General features: G+C 52.3%; 1 protein-coding gene across 3 annotated transcripts in view; it reads right to left on the bottom strand.

The window, feature by feature from the left end:
• Window positions 1-2,041: 2,041 nt before the first annotated feature.
• Window positions 2,042-20,808, bottom strand: part of BDH1 (3-hydroxybutyrate dehydrogenase 1) — a 33,313-nt gene continuing 14,546 nt past the window's right edge. For 2 of the 3 annotated variants that reach the window (XM_036444924.2, XM_036444925.2), the window contains exons 3-7: window positions 18,520-18,592; window positions 17,694-17,804; window positions 11,165-11,306; window positions 4,061-4,213; window positions 2,042-2,920 (exon numbers count right to left, since the gene is read on the bottom strand). In XM_036444924.2, coding sequence (XP_036300817.1) covers window positions 2,451-2,920; window positions 4,061-4,213; window positions 11,165-11,306; window positions 17,694-17,804; window positions 18,520-18,592 — 949 coding nt within the window. In that variant the 3' untranslated portion in view covers window positions 2,042-2,450. The remainder of the gene's footprint in view (window positions 2,921-4,060; window positions 4,214-11,164; window positions 11,307-17,693; window positions 17,805-18,519; window positions 18,593-20,808) is intronic. The other variant, XM_036444926.2, reaches the window with a different exon arrangement.

Here is a 20,808-nt window from a genome sequence, read left to right as displayed (position 1 = left end):
CTCCATGCATTCCTTTTCCTAGTTCATAGCTCTCCATGCATTCCTTTCCTTTAATAAAATTAAGCATGAGCCCTAGCTTGTTTGGCTCAGTGGATAGAACACTGGCCTGTAGAGTGAAGGGTCCCAGGTTCGATTCCAGTTAAGGGCACATGCACAGGTTTCGGGCTCAATCCCCAGTAGGGAGTGTGCAGGAGGCAAGCCGATCAATGATTCTCTCTCATCGCTGATGTTTGTATCTCTTCCATTCCCTTCCTACCTGAAGTCAATAAAAATATATTTTTAAAAATTAATCATGAAAATAAAAGGTGTAAAAATGCAATTCTGAAAGGCAAGCTCTGAGACAAAAGGATCTTATTGTTATGTAAACATGATGGCCATCAAATGTCCCTCTGGCTCTAGGGAATTTCAGACCTGCCTGGCCTCACGGTCATCCCTGCCCTCACTGTCTCGGCCTCACCTTGCAGAAAGGAGCTGGGACAGGGCATCCCTGGTTGAAGACAGGGGAAAAGGGGCAAAGGCAGGGTGAATTTGCTCGTTGTGGGATCTGCTTTCCTGGGGTCCCAGCTGCCGAGGTCCTTCTGCCTTCTCCTAGCATCAGCTCCACATGTAAGCCAGACAGCTACCAGGGCGGCGGGAACCCTGTTGCTAAAGGGCCTTGTGCCTGTGCCAGTGGGGATCACAAACCCTTTGAGAGGAAAAACATCCTGTGCTCCCACCTCAGTCTTGAGTGGAAGCTCCCAGCCTGGAGCACAGGATGTTCCGGCAGCAGGTGCAGGGCGCCCTCTCGTGGCAGGAATGGCCCTTCCAGGGAGGACAGAAGTGCAGGGCTGTGATTGGCAAGGCTTGACACTCAGGACCCTGTCCTAGGCCTGCAGCCACCTGGAGGAGGGTAGTTCCTGGTTTAGATCTGAACATCCAGGCCCTGGGAAATTTCAAGGAGAGCAGCCTTCAAACTCAACTCCAAGAAATGGTGAAGACAGCCTATCAGTGACCTGACATCTTACTTAAAAATAAGGCCAACAGCCCTCGCCTGTGTGGTACCAGGAGGTTTGGGTTCGATTCCTGGTCAAGGGCACATGCCTGGGTTGTGAGCTCAATCTCTGGTAGGGAGCATGCAGGAGGAAGCCAGTTAATGTTGTGCTCTTTCCATCGATGTTTCTCTCTTGCTCCTCCTCTCCCTTCCTCTCTCTCTAAAAATCAATAAATTGCTCTTTAAAGAAAAGACCACAGCAGGAAGGCAAACCATCAATGAAGGCCACCCTGAGCCTTAAAGAACAGCTGTGTGTGTGTGTGTGTGTGTGTGTGTATATGCACAAATGTGTGTGTGAGTGTGAACACCACATGAGGTAGACAGAGACTCGCCCCACCCTGGGGGAGAGGGTGCCACAGTGCCTGGCCTTTGCACCATAGCTCCTGCCAAGGATACCTCAGGAGTCCACTCCAGGCAAAACTAATCAGACCCAAACCAGAAACCACCCTCTTTAAAGTAGGGGTGTCGAACTCAATCAGAGAAGGGGCCAAAATCTAAAATCCAGCCTAAATCGCGGGCCGAATGGTTTACTGAACAGTCATAAACTGTCATTGTGATGGAAACGCAGCGGAGTGCAGTGATGACAGCGCGGTGTGGGCCACATTGCAAGGCCTGGCGGGACGGATTTGGCCCGTGGGCCTTGTGTTTGACACATGTGAGCTAAAGAGTACCTCTCACTCAGTCTGTCCTAAGTCTTAAAAGAGCTTTGAGATGTAAATCTCTACAACATCCCACCCCCTCCACAGTCAGTGCTGAGCTGTGGCCACACACACCGGCACCATGGACATGCAGAAAGGTGTACCGTGGGCACATGAGGCTCAGGCGAGATCACAGCGCTCAGAGGACTCAGCGGGACCCAGAGCGCCCTGGAACACAGTTCTACAAGCAGGGACAGGAACACGTGACCTGGACCATTCACAAGCGGTCAAAGGACTACTCATGTATCCTCTTTGGGCTCCAAATTCTTTGTGTTCAAAAGAAAAGAATCTGTTCCCTTCCTCCTGAGGCTGGCTTAAAGGATCAAACGAGTTACATTTTTTGAATGGGGTTTTGGCTTAAAATGTGAAAGATTAGTTTCTGTTTTTTAACAAATCTGTTTTTAATATAAAGATATTTCCCCCAAATCTTCGTATGAAATCAACTCCAGAAAGACAGATGCACCAAGTTTGCCCTGAAGTTTAGGGGCCCTACCCACCACTCCGTACCCAATGGAAGAGACCAAGCCATTCATGGTGTACTGGAGTCAGGGTGGGCTCCCCATTTCTGTTGATATAAAAATGGGTAGTGGGTCTTCCTGGGATGGTGGACAATCCACAAGTGGGTAATGAAGAGGTGACTATATAGGCTGCTTCCTTCCTTCCCTCCCTCCCTCCCTCCCTCACTCCCTCCCTCCTCTTCCCTCCTGCCCGCTAGAAACGCCTCAGTGTATGTAGATCCGGTCGGAGATGGCTCCAGGCATGTGGGTCATGATCTGCATCCGCAGCCACCAGTAGTAGTCCATGGGGTGGTAGCGGGTGTAGGGTCTGCCGGCGGTCAGGGCGTGGGTGACGGCGTTGATGACGGGGGTGGTGTCGGTGGAGCCGCTGCTGCAGTAGGTCTCCATGGCGGCGAGCTTCTCGTCAAAGTACTTCCTGCCGTAGTCCTTGCGCACCACCTCGGGCAGATCAGCCCACATCTTATTGGCGATGCTCTGGATGCGCTCGGGGGTGTAGAGGCTGGTGGCGGCGATGAAGTTGCCGGGCTCCACCACGCAGACCTTCACACCCAGAGGGTGCATCTCGTAGCGCAGGCAGTCGGAGAACGCCTCCACCCCGAACTTGGTGATGCAGTACGGGGAGCGGGCAGGGTTGGCCATGCGGCCCAGCATGCTGCTGATGTTGACCACACGGCCTACAGGGGAAGACAGCAAGCACACTGCTCAGGGGGCATTGCCTGGGGGGTGAGGGGATGGTGGTGGCAGAGGGCCTGGGGTCTGGCATGTTTCCAGAGACCTGGCTAGAACCTGGCCACCTGGCCCCTGGTACTGAGGGTGCTGCCTGCCAGGCTGGGGCCCAGCCTGCACCATGCAAGGTCCGAGGGCCTTCTCATTCATAGTCAAGACCAGCTCAGACCCACACACATCAGTATCAACATCCCTGGCACTTTCCCCGCAGCCAGCTGTGCTGGGCAGGTCAGAGGAGGAGGAGAAATGAGTGAGAAGCAAAGCTGCATCTCACCTCCCACGTTCTCCCATTGTATTTCCCTCCCAAATGCTACTACCTGGCAGTGCTCTGTTGGCAAGCAAGGAGGGGCAGGGGCAGGGGCAGGGGCAGGGTTCTGGACCTGACTTCAGGGCTGGGACATGTGGGCAGAGTCTTGGGCACTGGGAGAGAGTGATGACCTCAAGAGGCCTCCCACAGGCCCAGGCTGGGTGTGCGAGTCCACAGCTTCTCCCCGCCCTGGGGGCATGGAAGAGGCGGAGCCCAGACGGACAGACAGCCCAGGCTGACCTGGGACCCACTCACTCTGGGAGTGCACCCAGGAAAAGGCACAGCCCCCTCCTGGGCAGTGAGGGAGGCTCCTTTCAGAAACCTCTGTTAGAGGTCACTGAACGGTTGCAGTCTTCTGAAGCCCTACAGCACGCTCTGGGTCCATCCTGCCATTGCTGGGACCTCGGGGTAGACCACACGGGTCTTCCCCTTTTTGCCACAATTATTTCCTCTTCTAGGGAGGACATCTGACTCGGTGACTTCTAGGCTGTTTACTTACATTGGCTACCTAACGTGGTTTGGGCACGGGGTCTGTACACAGGGTGGCGATTCCTCCAGATTAGGTTCCCAGAGTGGGATTTGCTGCAGAGACGGCTCTACTTTCTGAAAACCACACATCCCTTCCGCCTGCCAGGCCACGCCTCCTCCGAGCAACACCACCCCCAGGCTCTGCTCGGCCCCTGGGAGACGTTGGATCTGCTGAGACCTACTCCCATTCTGAGCAAAGAAGAAAAGGTGGGGCGGGTCCAGGGGTGAGGAGGAAGGTCCCTTTCCAACTCACCTTTGGCCCTTCGGATGAGAGGGAGGAAGGATTTTGTCGTCCGCACGGTGCCCCAGAGGTTCACTTCTGCCACCTCCTTGTAGGTCTCCATGCTGGTGAACTCCACCTCCCCGAACGTGGAGATGCCCGCGTTGTTGACCAGGCCCCACATCCCTGGACGGGAGGGTACAGAACCGAGGTCACCACGTGGGCTAGATCACCCTTCAGCCCGCAGCCCGTCCCCCTCCTCACTTTCATCCTTTTCCCCATGGCTTGCCAGCTTTGTGCCCAAGGCTCTTGGGACACCTTCTAGAGTAGGGGTGTCGAACTCAATCAGAGAAGGTGCCAAAATCTAAAATCCAGCCTAAATCGAGGGCCGAATGGTTTACTGAACAGTCATAAACTATCATTGTGATGGAAACGCAGCGGAGTGCAGTGATGACAGCGCGGTGCGGGCCACATTGCAAGGCCTGGCGGGACGGATTTGGCCCGAGGGCCTTGTGTTTGACACGTGTTCTAGAGTCACCAAAGAAAACAGGAGATAGTGCTATGATCCTCCCTTAAATCTGCCCCCAATCCTTATCTTTCTTCTGCCTTAACCGAGTCTCTGGGCCCTTCATGACCCAGTCCTGCTGGTGCCCCAGCCTGGAGTCCCACCTCACCTCACTCACTTCCACTTTATTCCAGCCAGTCTCACCCCACACTCTGCACGGGGCACTGTGTAATCCTCCCTGCCTCTGAACTTCCCCTCTTGCCAGAAGCCAAGAGGGTAAGTTCAGGAGTCTTCCAGGCCAGGCCTCTCTGCGCAACCAGAGAGGGGACCCAGCATCCAACATCACACAAGAGGCTCAGTCAAGCCTTGACCTTGCGCTGGGCCTCTATTCTTCTTCACCCTGAGACCCGCCTAGCAATGACACCCTGCTCTGACCTCCCTTCTCTGAACCATGCCCTGGTGCTGGTTATCACGTGGTAAGCCCCGGTGACCCGGTAACCTATTCCCCAATACCCAGGTGTGGACAGCCAGCCTGTGCAGGTGGAGAACACCCCTCAGCCTGGTGTGGTCCCACAGGTACAGGGTCAGAGCAAATGGACACTCACCCAGTAAACTTGTGTGGACTATTTCCAGTAAAACCAGCAAAGGGACAGATGGCTTTTCTAGACACACAACACTGGTGCTGGAAGGCTCCTGAGGTCACATGGTCTGATAACTAATTTCAGAAGCAGGGATATGGAGGCCCCGGGGAAAGGACTGGCTGCTGTGTGCCCAGGAAGCGCTGCTGTCTGGGGAGAGGGATAGAGAGGGGGTGCCCCTTGCCTGGGGGGAATTCTGGTCCAGCCTGCTTTCTGAGTTCATCATGGAATGTGTGTAAATGACAGAGTAATTGGTCTCTGGCTGCTCCCTTCCGTGCTACCCAAATTAAAGCTTCATCAGCTGACCTCTGGGGCTTTCTCCTTCAATTATGGGACATTAAGGACGGTTATTAGGGAAAGGAAATTGCTGGTTAACAAAGTGCTCCTGAAGTTCTCACTCCCACTCTCCACTGAAAGCTAAAGCCTGGCTCTCAGGTCTTACTGAGGACCTTGCAATGACTCAGCCACTACAACCCCCACAGCTGCGTCCCCTCCCCTCTCCCAGCCCTGCAGATTCCACCATTCCCCCCACCCCCCTTCCCAGGAGGCCACTCTCAGCCCCTGCCAAGGCTGACACTTCACTTTGCACCATCCTCATTGTAAGCCATCAACCCTCTCTGTTTTTTGCAACTTCAACTCTTCTGTCGTTCCTGTCTCCTTCCCTTCAACGTGGTACACATTAGGTGCTTAATAAATGTTGGAGAGGTGAATACAAATACCATGTCCCCATATTCTAAAGGACCTCCTCTTTACCAGGCTACTCCCTCGTGCTATTCTCTGCTCCCCTCCCCTCCGAGGCCAGTCTGCTGAGAGCACAAGCTACCCGCCCGTTTCCCGTTTCCCTGCCCTTCTGGGTCCCAGCCCTGCCCCTGGCTGCTCTGGGTGTCAAGGGCGCCACATGCTAACAATGCCCCTTTGTCTTCACTCTCAGCTTCTCCACAGAATGAGTGCTCCTGACACTCACTCCCCCTTGGTGTTAATAACATCCAGGCGCCTCCTTCATCCTCCCTGCCACCTTTCTTCTCCCTGCCCCTCTAAGGTACAGGTGGCCCCAGTGTCCTGTCCTAGACCACCTTTCCTCAAATCTATACTCACTGCTGCCCGGCCAGTGTGTCTGTGGTTGGGCATGACCTATGAACCAGGAAGTCGCGATTTGATTCCTGGTTAAGTCACATGCCCAGCTTGCAGGCTTGATCCCAAGCGGGGATCATGCAGGAGGCAGCCGGTCAATGATTCTCTCTCATCGTTGATGTTTCTATCTCTCTCTCCCTTCTTCTCTGAATTCAATTTAAAAAAAAATACATGTTTTTAAAAGCTACACTCAGTACCTAGGCAGCCTCATTTTCTTTATGTTCATGGAACTTTCCAGCTGCTTTGTGTTTGACTCATATGGGACAGTATCACACAACCTAAAATAATCTTTCTTCCATCTATCATCACTGACATCAGACACTGATACCCAGAAAGCTGAAGTTGGCCTGTGAAAGCACCTGTGCCTGGGTGATGAGCAGTGACAGTGTGTGGACCCAGGGGCTCTCTGGAGGCCTCACGACATTCCTGCTGGTCTGGTGACAGCTGTGTTCCTGCGACGGCCGCATCACACCTCTGTGTGGAGGGTCCCATGCACCCCTCCAGCAGTCAAGGCTCTGTCCTAACCCCAGTCCCCCCCTCCTGTCAGGCACTTTCACCATAATGCCCTGTAGGTCCCCAACTCACCCTAACCACACCAACATATCTAGTTCCCAGCTGCCCAGCCCCGCCCCTCCTCCTAGTTAATAGCTTCACTTTTTTTTAAAACTATATTTTACTGATTTTACACAGAGAGGAATTGAGAGGGATAGAGAGTTAGAAACGTCGATGGGAGAGAAACATTGACCAGCCGCCTCTTGCACACCCCCCACTGGGGATGTGCCCACAACCAGGGTACACGCCCTTGACCGGAATTGAACCTGGGACCTTTCCGTCCGCAGGACGACGCTCTATCCACTGAGCCAAATCGGTTTTGGCAATAGCTTCACTTTAATGTTTGACTCCTCCAGCTTCTTCATCCCCCCCCCCCAAAATCTAACGAGTTGTTAATATTACTGATAAAGATCAAAAGGACAGCTGCCAGGCCCTGAATCAAACATTTTGCATCTACTAATTCACCGGATCCTCACAACCGACCTATAAAGTAGATATTAAATTGTAAAGTGTCTGAGTGAGGCAACTGAGGCTCAGAGTGGTGAAGCATCTGCTCAATGTCACCCAGAGAACAAGTGGACAGGATAGAATTTGGACCCAGTCTGTGTGAGGACAAAGCCCTCATGCTTAACCTTGAGCTGTCACTGGCTTCCTCTTATGTCACTAGAACCGGCGTCTTCTGTCCTGCTTCCCCAGCATAGTTTGGGTCCTGATTTACTGGGAAGCTTCTCCCAGGTCTCCCTGCCTTAGTCCCTCTCCTCCGCCTCCATCCTGGTCCATCCGCCTCAGCCCAGTCAGTCCTGCTCCGAAGGTTCCCTTCCCCAGCGGTATGAGAAGTATTTTCCAGGCTCCTCTCACCCACTTCCACTCCCTTTCAAGTACTCCGCCTTCTCTCAACAGCCTGCCCCTCCTCTGACATCAGGGCCCCTCCCGCCTCTGCTGCTTCCTGGCTCTGCTAAGCCCCCACCCCCACCCCAGTCTGAGAGCAGCTTTTTGGTGAAATGCTGCCCATGCTCCTGCAGCAGCCAGACCTAGGTATGAGCCCTGGATGGCTCCCACAGCACTTTCCCACTTCACAGACGGGCAAGGTGAGGCCCACACAGGTGAACATACACCCTCCTACTTCTAGTCAGAGGTGAAGCTCCAAGTAAAGCCAGTCTTCTCACACCCGTGGCGTAATGCCTCCAGTGCCATAACTGTTCCTCACCAGCTTCCACTTGGCTGGCCACCAACCACACATTCCTCATACCAGGCTGAACCCTTTCTGGTGCTCAGTACACTACCACCTACACGCCGAGTACTCACTCAGTATGTGTTTACAGACTGTGAGGTAAGTGGTTTCAAGATCAGACATGACCATTAGCATGTGGCACCCTTGATCTTGAAACCACTTACCTGCTGCTGGCCCACTTCCTCGGCCTTTCCCTGAGAAGGGGGATCACAGGCTCCAGATGTCCAGTCCCTCAAGAATCCTGCTGGGGAGCCGAAGGCTCAAAGCTCTAATCAGACAATCCCCTTCATCTTACCTCCCCTTCCCCTCCTCTCAGGCTGGCTCCCCTGGCTTTGGCAGCAACTGTTCCATAGAGCCAGAGTCAAGGGCACCAAACTCGCATCAAAATGCGCTATCCAGGAAACCGGTTGGCTCAGTGGATACAGCGTCAGCCTTCGAACTGAAGGGTCCCAGGTTCGATTCTGGTCAAGGGCATGTACCTTGTTGTGGGCACATCCCCAGTGGGGGTGTGCAAGAGGCAGCTGATCAATGTTTCTCTCTTATCGATGTTTCTAACTCTATCCCTCTCTCTTTCTCTCTGTAAGAAATCAATAAAATATATATTTTAAATGTGCTGTCCAGTCATCTCCCGGGAGCTTCCTGCCTGGGCAGAAGGAGAGTCAGAAGCACCACCCCTTTAGGAACCACAGGCTAGTCTGAAAACTCTGGGAGGGCGCCACCTGGAGTTCAGCATTGCCGGCTGTGTGTGTGTGTGTGTGTGTGTGTGTGTGTGTGTGTGTGTGTAGAGAATTTGGCTATTCTATCTACCAGGATGACAGCCCTGGAGGAAGGGAGAAGAAGGGGAGAAGGGGAGAGGGGGGAGGGGAAGACCTGCACAACCATCTATCTAACAAATTTATTTTCTTTTCAGACCTAAAAACCTCCAAATATGCTCCCCTCCCCTCAAAGCAGTTTGGGTTCGGTGAGGTCATGTTGAGTAGTTTATCAGCCCTCACTGAAACGGGTCATCAGGAAAAGCTATCCGCCTCAGGGGTGGTGCTGGGGTTTGAGCGCCGCCCCCTGGTGGCTCTGGAATCATGCTGCCTTGTAGGGAAGGCTAACTGCCCAGGCAGTGGAAGCAGACAAGGACCTGGGCCTTGAGCGCCCCAAGACCTGGAGCAGCTCCATTCTGCGCTCAGGTCTACAGGGAAGATTCCTTTACGCAGGCATCTTAAATCCCTGCAAACCACAGGCTGCGATGAGTGGCTTCAGGGTGCTGACTGCAGCTGTTTCCCTCCCAGGGGTTTACAAAGGCCGCATCCCAGCAGCCAGGGGAGGCGGGAGGGGAGGATTCGCCACGGAGGCAGGGCTTGGGGGGAAGCAGGCTGCACCTCTGGACTGGGAATCATCCTAATGGATCCCTCCGGCCTTTTCTTGATGGGACAGCAGCCCTGGTCTGCCTGTTAATGACTAATTAACCGAAGTTTGGGAACTCACAGGCCTCTCCTCAGAGAGCACGGGGCCTGGGAATGGCCTGCCGTGGGGTGGGGGTGGCACTGGGCTGACACAGGGACTAGTCAGTGACAGGCTGGCCGCCAGAGCAACAGCTCCTCTGACAACCTCACAGCACAGGGCCTTCTGAGGTGCTGCTGGGGCCTCAGCATGTCCCCTGACTGATAATGCTCACAAAGTGCCCCGCACTGGCCCTGGTCACCCCGCCCTTCCTCCCCCCACCAGCAATCGAAGTCACTGCCCAGGAGAGCTGTCCCCAGCCCACTCGGGGGGAGCAGAGAGCTGAGGCATAGCCTTTCTGCTGGGCCATTGGGAAGCTCCAAGGTGAATGTCATCGGTGAAGTGAGGAGACCGGACTGGCTTCCCCCGCAGCACCCTCACCGCTGCGCTCCACGTGAACGGCGTCCCCTCACCTGCTGTACCACAGAGCCCCTCCCATCACGGCCTCCTGGGCTAGACTGGGAGGACACTTGAGTCCTTATGCTATGGAAACTTTCAGCATCATGCGCTCCTGTTGGCTACTGTCCTCCAAAATTTCTGTCCCTTTAGCTTCTGGGCCACTAGACCCAACCCCTCTGATAGTTGTGTCTTCTCCTTCTCTGGCGCCGAATTGCTCACGTCCCCAGCAGACCCTCCTGGCCTCTCTCCCACTCCTAGTCTTACCTCCAACCCTGGACACCCGAGCTCCAGCCCAGACACTCCCCGGGGTGTCCCTTGGGCACTTCAGCATCTCCACACCCCACAACTCCTCATGAGGGGTACCAGGTGTCCGGGAGAAAGGCCTCTTGTCCCCCCCTCAACCCCACATGCATGTCACCAAGTCCAGCCAGCGGTGTCTTCTCAGTACTTGAATCTGATCCTCCTCATTCCTAATACTCACGGCCCTCGTTCAGGACTCTTAGTCCCATGTTTCTCACCACAGCCCCCAGAGCAAGCTTTCACGAGTATGACCAGGTCATTCTCCTCAGAGAAATCCCCTCAGTAGCTCCTACTGCCCTCAAGAGAGTGGCCAACTCCGTTGCCCGGCACCCAGGCCCTGGACCAGCTCCCTTGCAACCTCGTTTGCTGCTGCCACTTCCGCCAGACCTGACTCCTGACTTGTCCTCCCCTGGCACCCCTTGTGCGTGTCCCACTACTATTCACGCTCCCCCTCCTCCCCAGCGCTCTGCCACAAACTCCCCTTCCTCACCTCACCCCAAAACTGGGCATAAAAATCATCTGAGTCAGTGTCTCTCCCCTCCCACCCCCACCTTCCCGATAAACTGTGAGGTCCTCGAGGACAGGGACTATGTCTTGGCCATCTTTGTGTCCCAATACTTGGGTCCACACCTGGCTCCTGGCTCCAAGTGGGCATCCAGTGGGCACTGGCTGAACTGGCCTGGACAGAGCACATCCACTCATCTCTCCTGCAGATTCTGAAATCACCTCTGGCTTTGCTTCCCATTCCCTGGTTACACGGAGTGTTTCATTCAACCCACTTGCTCCTCCTGTGCAGGAGGAAGAGCTTGGAAATAGAGAAAGCCGTCTTTTGGCTGCTGGATACCAGCAAAGGGAGGGTGGTGTTGGTCCCTGCCCCAAGGGGCCCCTACCTTTCTCAGGGTCCGCCAGGCTCGAGCGGACGGTCTCCACCGCTCTCTCCACCTCCTCGGCTTTGCAGACGTTGAGCTGAACAGTCTTCAATCGATCGGTCTTCAAGCTGTCCAGCTCCTTGACTCCAGCATCCCCTTTGTCCTGGGAGGAGAGAGGGGCTGCTTCACGCCCAGCCTCTGGGACGAGGACCAGAGCCAAGGCAGGGAGCTGGCCCGGTCCAGGCCTAAGCCTGGGGCTATTGACAAGCACAGGCCCACCTGGGCCTAACCCCTGAGCACTGACGATATACCAAGCACCAAACTACATGCCGCAGACACAGCCATGAGCCCCTAAATCCTCCCCGGCAGGGTCATTCTCTAAGCAGAAGTACAAACTCAGTGCCTGCCGGGGCCAGGCATGTGGGTGTCACATGATGAGAAGGGAGACACTCAGGAGTGGAGCACAAGTTTCGCCTCTCAAAACCCCTGCCCCCCAGTTGTTCACATGTATATGTAAGCCCAGGGTTGCTTAGATTTTTAAACTTGTAATGGGGATTTCTGCGTGAGAGCTCCTAAATTTTTAAGTGTTGGCAATTTATTTGGGTTTTCTAAAAAATATATATGAGGCCAAAACACACCCACCCGCCCCCTGTGACCAGCAGGCTGCCCGTTTGCCACCTCTGTTCCAAGCCGAGGCCCTGAAACCTGAAGGTTGGTGAGTGGCCAGGGCCAGCCTCTGCTGCCAGTTTGGCCACCAACCAGGCTCTGTGCACTCAGGGGCATCCCTCAACAGGTGCCCGGTTTTTCCAGCTACACTTAGGCATAACCACATCGCCGCCTGTCCTGGCCTGCTCAGGCTAATGGAATGAGGAAATTGTGTGTGTTTTTTTTAAGCCCATGCAATGATAAAGCACTATGCAAATTCGGGTGTTGTTACACATGAGAAAAGTATCGCTCACTCAGCAGACACATCTTGGGCCTCTGTGCTAAGTACTTTGCTAAGAACCAGAGACACAAAACCAAATATCTCAGCCCCTGTTCTCAGAGAGTCACGTTAGGGAAGGAGGCAGGTGAGTGAGGAGTACAGGGAGTATCTGCTGCAGGAAGCCTCGTGGGAGGTGGGAGGTGGGAGGCGGGGGCTGCACAGAGGTGGGGTGGGCAGGGGAGGCTTTTCAAAGGCACTGACAGCAGCAGACACGGCCAGAGGGGCCCCGTGGATGGGGCACTTCCGGTAGAGGTGAGCGGGTGCTGCCAGAAGCCATGACAAGGGGAGCAGAGGCCTGAGGACATTGTGGACCCGAGGCTGAGAGGTGGGCAGGGGTCTGTGTGGGCAGTGGGTAGCTGCTGGGGGGTTTGGAATGAAAGCAGATGTCGTTTATTGGGCATTTACTGCGCTTCCCTTTGTGCTGGGCACTTGACATGCATTATCTCGTTAGTTAGCCATCCCATCAGAGGCAGGCTGCACTGTCACATTCATCTGTCTGTGCCCCATATTCTCACAATAGGCCTGAGCTACAAACGAGGTGAAAATTAAACACTCAGTCATCATGTAATTGGCAGTGATTTCCTCCTCCACGGTGCACAGGGAGCAGTGACGCATCTCACCAGAGGACAGGAGCAGCTGCCAGAGGATGAAGCGATAAGAGGAATGCCCTCCGCTCAGCCCAGGCTTGCCCGGGGCACAGACAGCTGGCGCTGAACAAGTGGCAGCGCAGAAAGCACAAGGAGGGTCAGCATGTCGGTGCAGGGTTCTCTACAGGGATGGTCTGGGAGTCATGTAAGTGGCTTGAACGAGGAGGACTCGAGCCCCAGGACTGCAGTTCAGTGTCAGAGGGAGGCACTGTCAGAGGAGAGAACGGTGAAGGCCGTGTCCAATGGGGTCAAAGGTGAAGGAGATCATCATTCCTGAGAGAACATGATGGCAAGGGAGCCAGCTTGTCCTACGCAGCCCAGAAAACAGAACCAGGACCAAGAAGGCAAATCGGGTTCATGGTGAGGAGTGACGTTCCGAGTCCAGAGATGGCTCAAACTGCTTGGGTGGTGTTCCGACAATGATGGTGGAGGTGGGGTTGGGACAGGATGGGGAACGTGGTGCAAGAAAATCCCTTCTCTAAGATCTCTTCCACCCCTAAACTGCCATCCTCTCCAGGGAGCCCCCACCCCTTGCCAGTGCCCCTACTGAAAAAGCAACATTGAGTGTCTGCCCACCCTGGCACCAGGAATGGCAGCTACACCCAGAATCCTGTCTGCACAGAGCAGCCAGGTGTGAGGCTCGACTCATGCAAGGCTTGGCTCTGACCCCCTGGATGAGCCATGGCAGGTGCTCCATCTACAGAGGGGCAGCCAAGCCTGCAGTTTCTGCTGCCCTTTCCTCAGCCTCAGAGGGTTCCAGAAAAGGATTTTCTGGGGACGCCTCCTTCCAGTCCAGAGGCTGAGGGACTGGTGCCACAGACACCTCTCTTCTCCACACACAGCACACAGGCACCAGGAAAACATGACTTGTTTTCGTGCCGTCTTCATCTCGTGGCCCTCCAATGCCCCTCGAGCTGAGCCCAAGCACTCTGTCTCTGAGGGGGAGCCGACATCACCTTCCAATAGGACAGATTCCAGCTGAGATGCACGAGAGACACCTGACTGTCCTTTCCTCTTCCTGGTATCTTTCGGTAACTCCTGGACCCCACTCCTGACCCCTCCCCGTGCCTCTGGCCATCCTGGAGCCAATGCTCCTGTGTCCTCAGGGAACCCCCTCACCTCCGTCAGGGGTCTGCATGGACTTAGGTTGGCAGCTTGACAGTCCACAGCTTCAATTCAGCATTCGGGCCCCTAGGAAGGAAGCCCCACCTTCCTACCTTCACTGGACAGACCTCCTCAGGAGTCTTAGTCCTGCTAGGTCCATCTCTAAGCAGCCTGCACACCCTGCTCCTGACAGCCACCTCCACAGCGAAAGGGACTGTTCAAAGGGCCCTCAGCCGGCCCTTCCCCAAGGGCCCTCAGCCGGCAGGCTGCAGACCAGGTGGCCCAGCCCCAGCCTCAGGCCACGGCTGGCCGCACTGCCTGGGCCACATCGCGTCCCTGGCTCCACATCGGTCTGCTGCTCAGAGATGAGCTTTCCGTCCCGCTGTGTTGGTACGTTGGTAAAGGGGCAGTGCCTTCTGTCACTACCCCATTAAGCTTCATCTGTAAGCTATGCTTTCCTCACCTGGGTGCACTTTCAGGCAAGTCTCACAGTGTTTCCACTCATTCCCAGGTGATGGAGAGACTCTTTGTTTTGGCATAAAGAGTCCAGTTCGGTTTGCTAATCAGGTAACTGCAGTTGAAAGCCCAAACCCTCCTTCAAACGTGTATCCAGTGTAGAGCCTGCCCTGCCGCAGGCCTGATGGAGTGTGGGAAGCCGGTGTGAGACGCCAGGCAGCGGGGCAGAGGGTGTCTTTCTCACTACGTTCTAGCTCCTCCTCCTCTCTTATTCCTTAATCTCAGCTCCTCCCAGAGTTGGATCCAGAGGCTGACAAGTGAGGGAGCAAGACTATAGTCTTCTGAGGGTGGTGCCCTGGCTGGCCCTTCCTCCCTCCTACTGTGCCACTTCCCCCTCAGCCAGGGCTTCCGGGAGCCACCCCTCTGGTTGGCCCCATGGACCCTCTCGGAGTTTCACTGGGCAGGTGCCTTTTAGATGATCCCAGGAGCTCTCCCATTACCCACATCAGGTTCAGGCAACAGTGTCCTGCCCAGGCAGAAGGACAGCCCTTCCCCTATGCCAGTGGTCGGCAAACCATGGCTCACGAGCCACATGCGGCTCTTTGGCCCCTTGAGTATGGCTCTTCCACAAAATACCACGTGTGGGCGCACATGTACAGTGCAATTGAAACTTCGTGGCCCATGAACAGGAGTCGGTTTTCGACCTGGGCGAGTCTAATTTGAATAAGTGTTAGAACACTCAAGGGGCCTAAGAGCTGCATGTGGCTCTCGAGCCGCAGTTTGCGGACCACTGCCCTATGCAGCTCTCTCTGCACTGCTTCCAGACGAGCCACGCTGGCCTCTTTCTTGGGCCTTGCAACTTCTTTTGGTAAACTTGAACACACCATTCTGTGGCCTCAGGTTCCAGGGCACACATGGTAAGCTCTCCAAGGAGTTCTCTTGAAACCAACTTCATTTTACTTGAGACCAGGTGGAAAATACCACAGCGCACTATCAACTCTGTCCAACCTGTCCACCTCCTCCACCTCAGTGTGTTACAGCAGTGAGGCAGGCAATGGGGTAATCCTGGCGGAAAGGTCTCCCCGTCTCCTAGCATGTATTGTTAGTGCTCTAGCACCTCAAGGCCGGTGTTAAGGACACTCAGCACTTGTTCCATGTGAGCTTCTTGTCACATGTGTGAGAAACACTGTGACGAGAGAAGCAGGCCTAGGGCATTGTACTAGTTACAGGAGAAGCAGCAGGAGGTGCTAAGCAGAGAAGATAGAGAGGAAGGTGTCCACAAAGTCAAGAAACAAAGAGTTACAAACAGGAGTATGGTCAGGTCTGCTGGTGGGTTGAGGACGGCATGGTCTGAGAAGTGACCAAGGGATCTGGCACCCTTGACAAAAGCCATGTCAGAGGCATTCAGGGTCCCTCCTGGCCTGGTCCTGCCCTCCTTTCCCAGCTCATCTCTTCTTCTTCCATGAGTTCCACGAGGGCATTGGGCTTCAGCCATGTCAGATGACTGGCAGGGTCTGGATATGTCACCTCCATCCATCACAGGGAACTCCTGTGTGTCCTTCCAGATGGCGATGACATGCCACCTTGGCCCATCGAGCCTTCCTCATGATCCCGGAGACAGGCAGGAAAGGAAGATGGCGGTGAATGTGGTAAAGGGTGTGTTCAGTTTTAAAGAGGGAAGAAAGACCTCTCCAGGAAGGTGACATTGGAAGGAGGTGAGGGAGCAAGTCTTGAAGGAATCTGGGGAAGAGAAGGCAGCCAGGCCAAAGCCCAAGGAGGCTGTGCCAAACAGCAGGAGGCCTCTGAGGCTGCAGTCTCCTGACGGAGGGAGAGGACTGTGAGGTGAGAGTGGCTGGGGCAGCGGGTGTCAGAAGAGGAATATAAGGTTTTGTGTCAGAGAAGGAGCCCAGAAATAAACCCTCACATGGTTTTTTTTACAAGGACCATTCAATGCAGGAAAGGTCAGTCTTTTTAGAAATGGTGCTGGGGAAACTGGATATCGACATGCAAATGAATCAAGTTGGGCCTTGACCTAACACCATATACCTTAACTCAAAATGGATCAAGGACCTAAACCAATAAAACTCTTAGAGGAAAACATAGCACAAAAGCTTCATGACATTGGATTTGACAATGATTTCTTAGATATGACACCAAAAGCATAGGTAACGAAAGAAAATAGGCAAACTGGACTTAATAAAATTTTTAAATTTTGTACATCAAAAGACACTACCTTCAGAGAAAAAGACAATACTCAAAAACAGAGAAAATGTTTGCAAATCATATAACTGATAAGGAATTAATATCCAGAATATATAGAGAACTCCTAAAACTCAACAACAAAACAACCATTCTAAAATGGGCAAAGGGCTTGAATAGACATTTTCTCCAAAAGGGATAGAATGACAAATGCACATGAAAAGATGCTCAGCATCACCAATCATCAGAGAAATGCAAATCAAAACTACAGTGAAACATCACCTCGCACATATTGGGATAGTTACTATCTAAAACCAGAAAACGAGTATTGGCAAAGACGTGGAGAAATCAGAACCCTTGTACACTGTTGGTGGGAGGTAAAACTGTACAGCTGCTGTGAGAAACAGTTTGACAATTCCTCAAAAAAATAAAAATAGAATTACCACATGACTTGAGTAATTCTACAACTGGATATATACCCAAATAAATTGAAAACAGTATCTTGAAGAGATATTTTACACCCAGGCTCACAGTAGCATTATTCACAGTAGCTAAAATGTGGAAGCAGCCCTAACTGGTTTGGCTCAGTGTATAGAGCATTGGCCTTCGGATTCAAGGGTCCCAAGTTTGATTCCAGTCAAGGGCATGTGTCTTGGTTGTGGGCACATACCTAGTTGGGGGTGGGGGGAGGGTGTGCAGGAGGCGGCTGATCAATGTTTCTCTCTCATAGATGTTTCTCTCTATCCCACTCCTTTCCTTTCTGTAAAAAAATCAATAAAAAATATATTTTTTTAAATGTGGAAGCAACCCAAAGTGTCCATTAGCAGATGAAAGGATACGTAAAATGTAATATATACATACAATGCAATATGATTCAGCCTTAACAAAGAAATTCTGTAAGATGTTACAACGTGGACAAACCTTGAAGACTATACACTAAGTGAAATAAACCAGTTACAAAAAGACAAACGTGTATGATTCCACTTATATGAGGTGCTTAGGCAATGTGAATATACTTAATATCACTGAACAGTACACTTAAAATGGTTACGATGGTAAATTTTCTGTTAGGTGTATTTTACTGCAATTAAAAATAACAATGTACAAACCAGTGACTATGTGTGAAGGGCAATGGTGACAAAGATGACCGATCTCTTACCTTCAACAAGCAGCCAGCAAACACAAGGAAGCCTTTTGAATGCAGATGCTTGGCCAAGGAGAACCCAAATCCAGAGTCGCAGCCTGTGATCAGGACGGCTTTGCTGCCGACCTATTGTAGAAGTTTAGACCCCACGTTAGGAACCAGGATCCTGAGTGCAGAGCGACCCGTCCTCCTCCAGGCAGTAACAACTAGTGCTTCCGGAGTGGACCGCGCCTAGGCCCCCCTGCCTGGCGTTTTCATCGGGAGAAGCACCATAGTCTGACAAGCTTGGACTCAGAATCAGGAAACCAGGTTCTAATCCAGATGCTGCCACCGACTAATAATGTTGCTTGAGGTCCCCTTTCTCAACCTCGGTTTTCTCACCTGCAATCACCATTATCACAATCATCACATCATTACTTACCACGTGCAAGCACTGTGCATGCATGATTACTATATGGAGTTATTATTAGAATTGGTACAGAAGGCAGTCAATCAATATTTTCCTCTCTTAATTATCATAGTAATTGCATATAACAATCATGATTATTATATCATGCTATGAATGAGGAAACAGATACTTTTTAAATGCCCAACATACTAAGTGATAGAAATGGAATTGAAACCAGGCCTGTTGGGTTCTAGAGTCTAAACTCTTAACCTCTAAAACTCATTTGATGGGAGGTTTGGGGGATCGGGACGGAGTGTTGGTTAAAAATGTGAGAAAGTGGCTGTAAGAGTTCTGAAAGCTCTGAAGCCTGCTCAGGGCCCAGGGGGCCAAGAGGCCCAGCGGGAAGGGCTCTGACCACCTGGCTGGTTCCCAGGTAGCTGGGCTGCCACTCACCGGGTTCACTGTATCAGCGTAAGTGCGACGACCCACGGGGACGCAGGAGGCGGGGTAAAACAGCAGTGTACGCCTGCAAGAGAAGAGGAAGCCATGAGCACAGGCTGCGGACACACCTAGACCTTGTTCCTGGGGCAGAAGCAATGCAGAGTACCCTCAGCCACCATTGAGTGGCACTGACTGTCCCCCCATCCGGCCCCTGGGGACATCCCGCTGGTGCTACTGAGAAAGAGTGCCTCTTTCCTCCAGGTGGCGAGGCTGGTAGGAAGTGGGTCATCAGTGGCAGTGGCCATTTTTGCCACTATGTAGGAAGAACTTTCAAGTGATAGAGCTTTCATCTGCAAATTCCACCCCTTAGCCCCTGGGTTTTATGCTGCTTCCTGATAAGGTTTTTGTTTGTTTGTTTGTTTGTTTGTTTTTAATTTTGTATTGTTTAAAGTATTATATATGTCTCCTTTTTCCCCCATTGAGTTTTTTATTTTTTTAATTTAACTTTTTATTTTGAAATAATTATAGATTCACATGCAGTTAAAAAAAAAAAAGTAGACAGAAATCCCTGTACCTTCCACCCAATTGCCCCTAATGAAACCTGCAAAACTACAGTACAATTATCACAACCAGGATATTTACAGTGATGCAGTGAAAATACAAAACATTTCCACCACACAAGGATCTCTCCTGGTACCCTGTTACAGCCACATCCACTTCCCTCCCACATCACATCCTCTTTAACCACTAATTTGTTCTCCATCTCTATAATTTTGTCATTTCTAGAATATATATATATATATATATATATATATATATATATATATATAAAAGCTTAAGTGACCGTTACAATCAAATGACCAGAATGACCGGTTGACCAGTTACTATGATGTGCACTGACCACCAGGGGGCAGACGCTCAAAGCAAGAGCTGTCCGTGGTGGTTTTCCTACCATCAACCTCCTGCAGTCCTTCCCCGCAGCTGGCCAACCTCCCATGGTCCCTCCCTCCAGGAGCCAGCCCACCTCTTTTAGTCTCGCCCTGGCTAAGGAGAATCTGGGTCTGGGAAGCTCATAGGAGGAGAGTGACCCTGACACTGATCGAGAAAAGTAGCAGCTCAGAGGTGGCAGAAGGAGCAAGGCAAGCAGCCTAACTGTAAAGACATAAAGTAAGCACCACTGCCATCTGACCTCTGCCACCACACCACACACTGCTTGCCTTTCTGCCACTTCCTCCAACCCCCCCACCTCCGGTCACCACTTCTAGCTCAGCCTGTACCTCTTCAGGCTCCCAACTGCTGATTGGCTAGCACTCCCACAGCAGTGTGCTACCATTGGCCAAAGTCAGCTACCTATCATGCTTGGGGGGTGGAGCTCTGAAAAAATGTGTGGCTGAGATAGGAGAGATGCCATGTTTGTGTCAGTAACTCTGCCCCAGGGAGAGTGAGGTGGCCTGGGCAGGGGCAGCGAGGCAAAGCTGTGTTTCCACCTCAGAGTGTAGCTGGTGTTCAGGCCGTTGGGGGCACTCTGTCTGTGGTCTTTGCTTGCCACTATCTTAGCACATCTACACACCACCTCGCCCTGCCATGCACAAATTCATGCACTGGGCCTCTAGTCTATAATAATAAAAGCATAATATGCTAATTAGACCAGATGGCTAAACAATCTTCTGGATGACATTCCGGACAAAGCTAGGGATGCGAATTTTGTGCATCAGGCCTCTAGTCTATATTTATAAAAGGCTAATATGCATGTTCTTCCAAAATTTTGGCATAAAAATACCTATCAATATTCCAGCTGCTGGAACTTGGAATTTAACCTAACATTTACTTTCATTCCTCTTAAATATAAAGAAAAAAGGTATTGTGTTTCCTGGCTCTGGCTGCCACAGAGGAAAATGAAGTAGCAAAATGCACTGAATCCCCTTGGGAAAGGCAATCTCAACGAAGAGCTGCTTGTTTCATCTGTACTTACTTAGCTGTCTCTACACACACAGCAGTTCAGTGAAGTCTCAGGACATTTTAGTTAGCTGCTTCATGGGTAAAGTTTGAAAAGAGGAGTCACCCAGGTGATCAAAGTAATAAGACACATCAATGCTGTGTGCCTCCCGATGCACTGCACTCAGACACACCTCATCTGGGTAGCACCTTCCAAACACGAATACCTGAATCCAAACAAGAGGACATCACACAAACCCCAATGGAGAGACATTTTTTTCAAAGTGTCAAGGTCAAGAATGACACAAATTCAGGAACTGCCCTGATGGGAAGAGAGGAGGGGGACATGACAACTAAAGGCACTGC

Source organism: Pipistrellus kuhlii, unplaced genomic scaffold, assembly GCF_014108245.1.
Source record: "Pipistrellus kuhlii isolate mPipKuh1 unplaced genomic scaffold, mPipKuh1.p scaffold_m20_p_2, whole genome shotgun sequence".
NCBI classification, from domain to species: domain Eukaryota; kingdom Metazoa; phylum Chordata; class Mammalia; order Chiroptera; family Vespertilionidae; genus Pipistrellus; species Pipistrellus kuhlii.
This window is presented reverse-complemented; position numbering and strand designations above follow the sequence as displayed.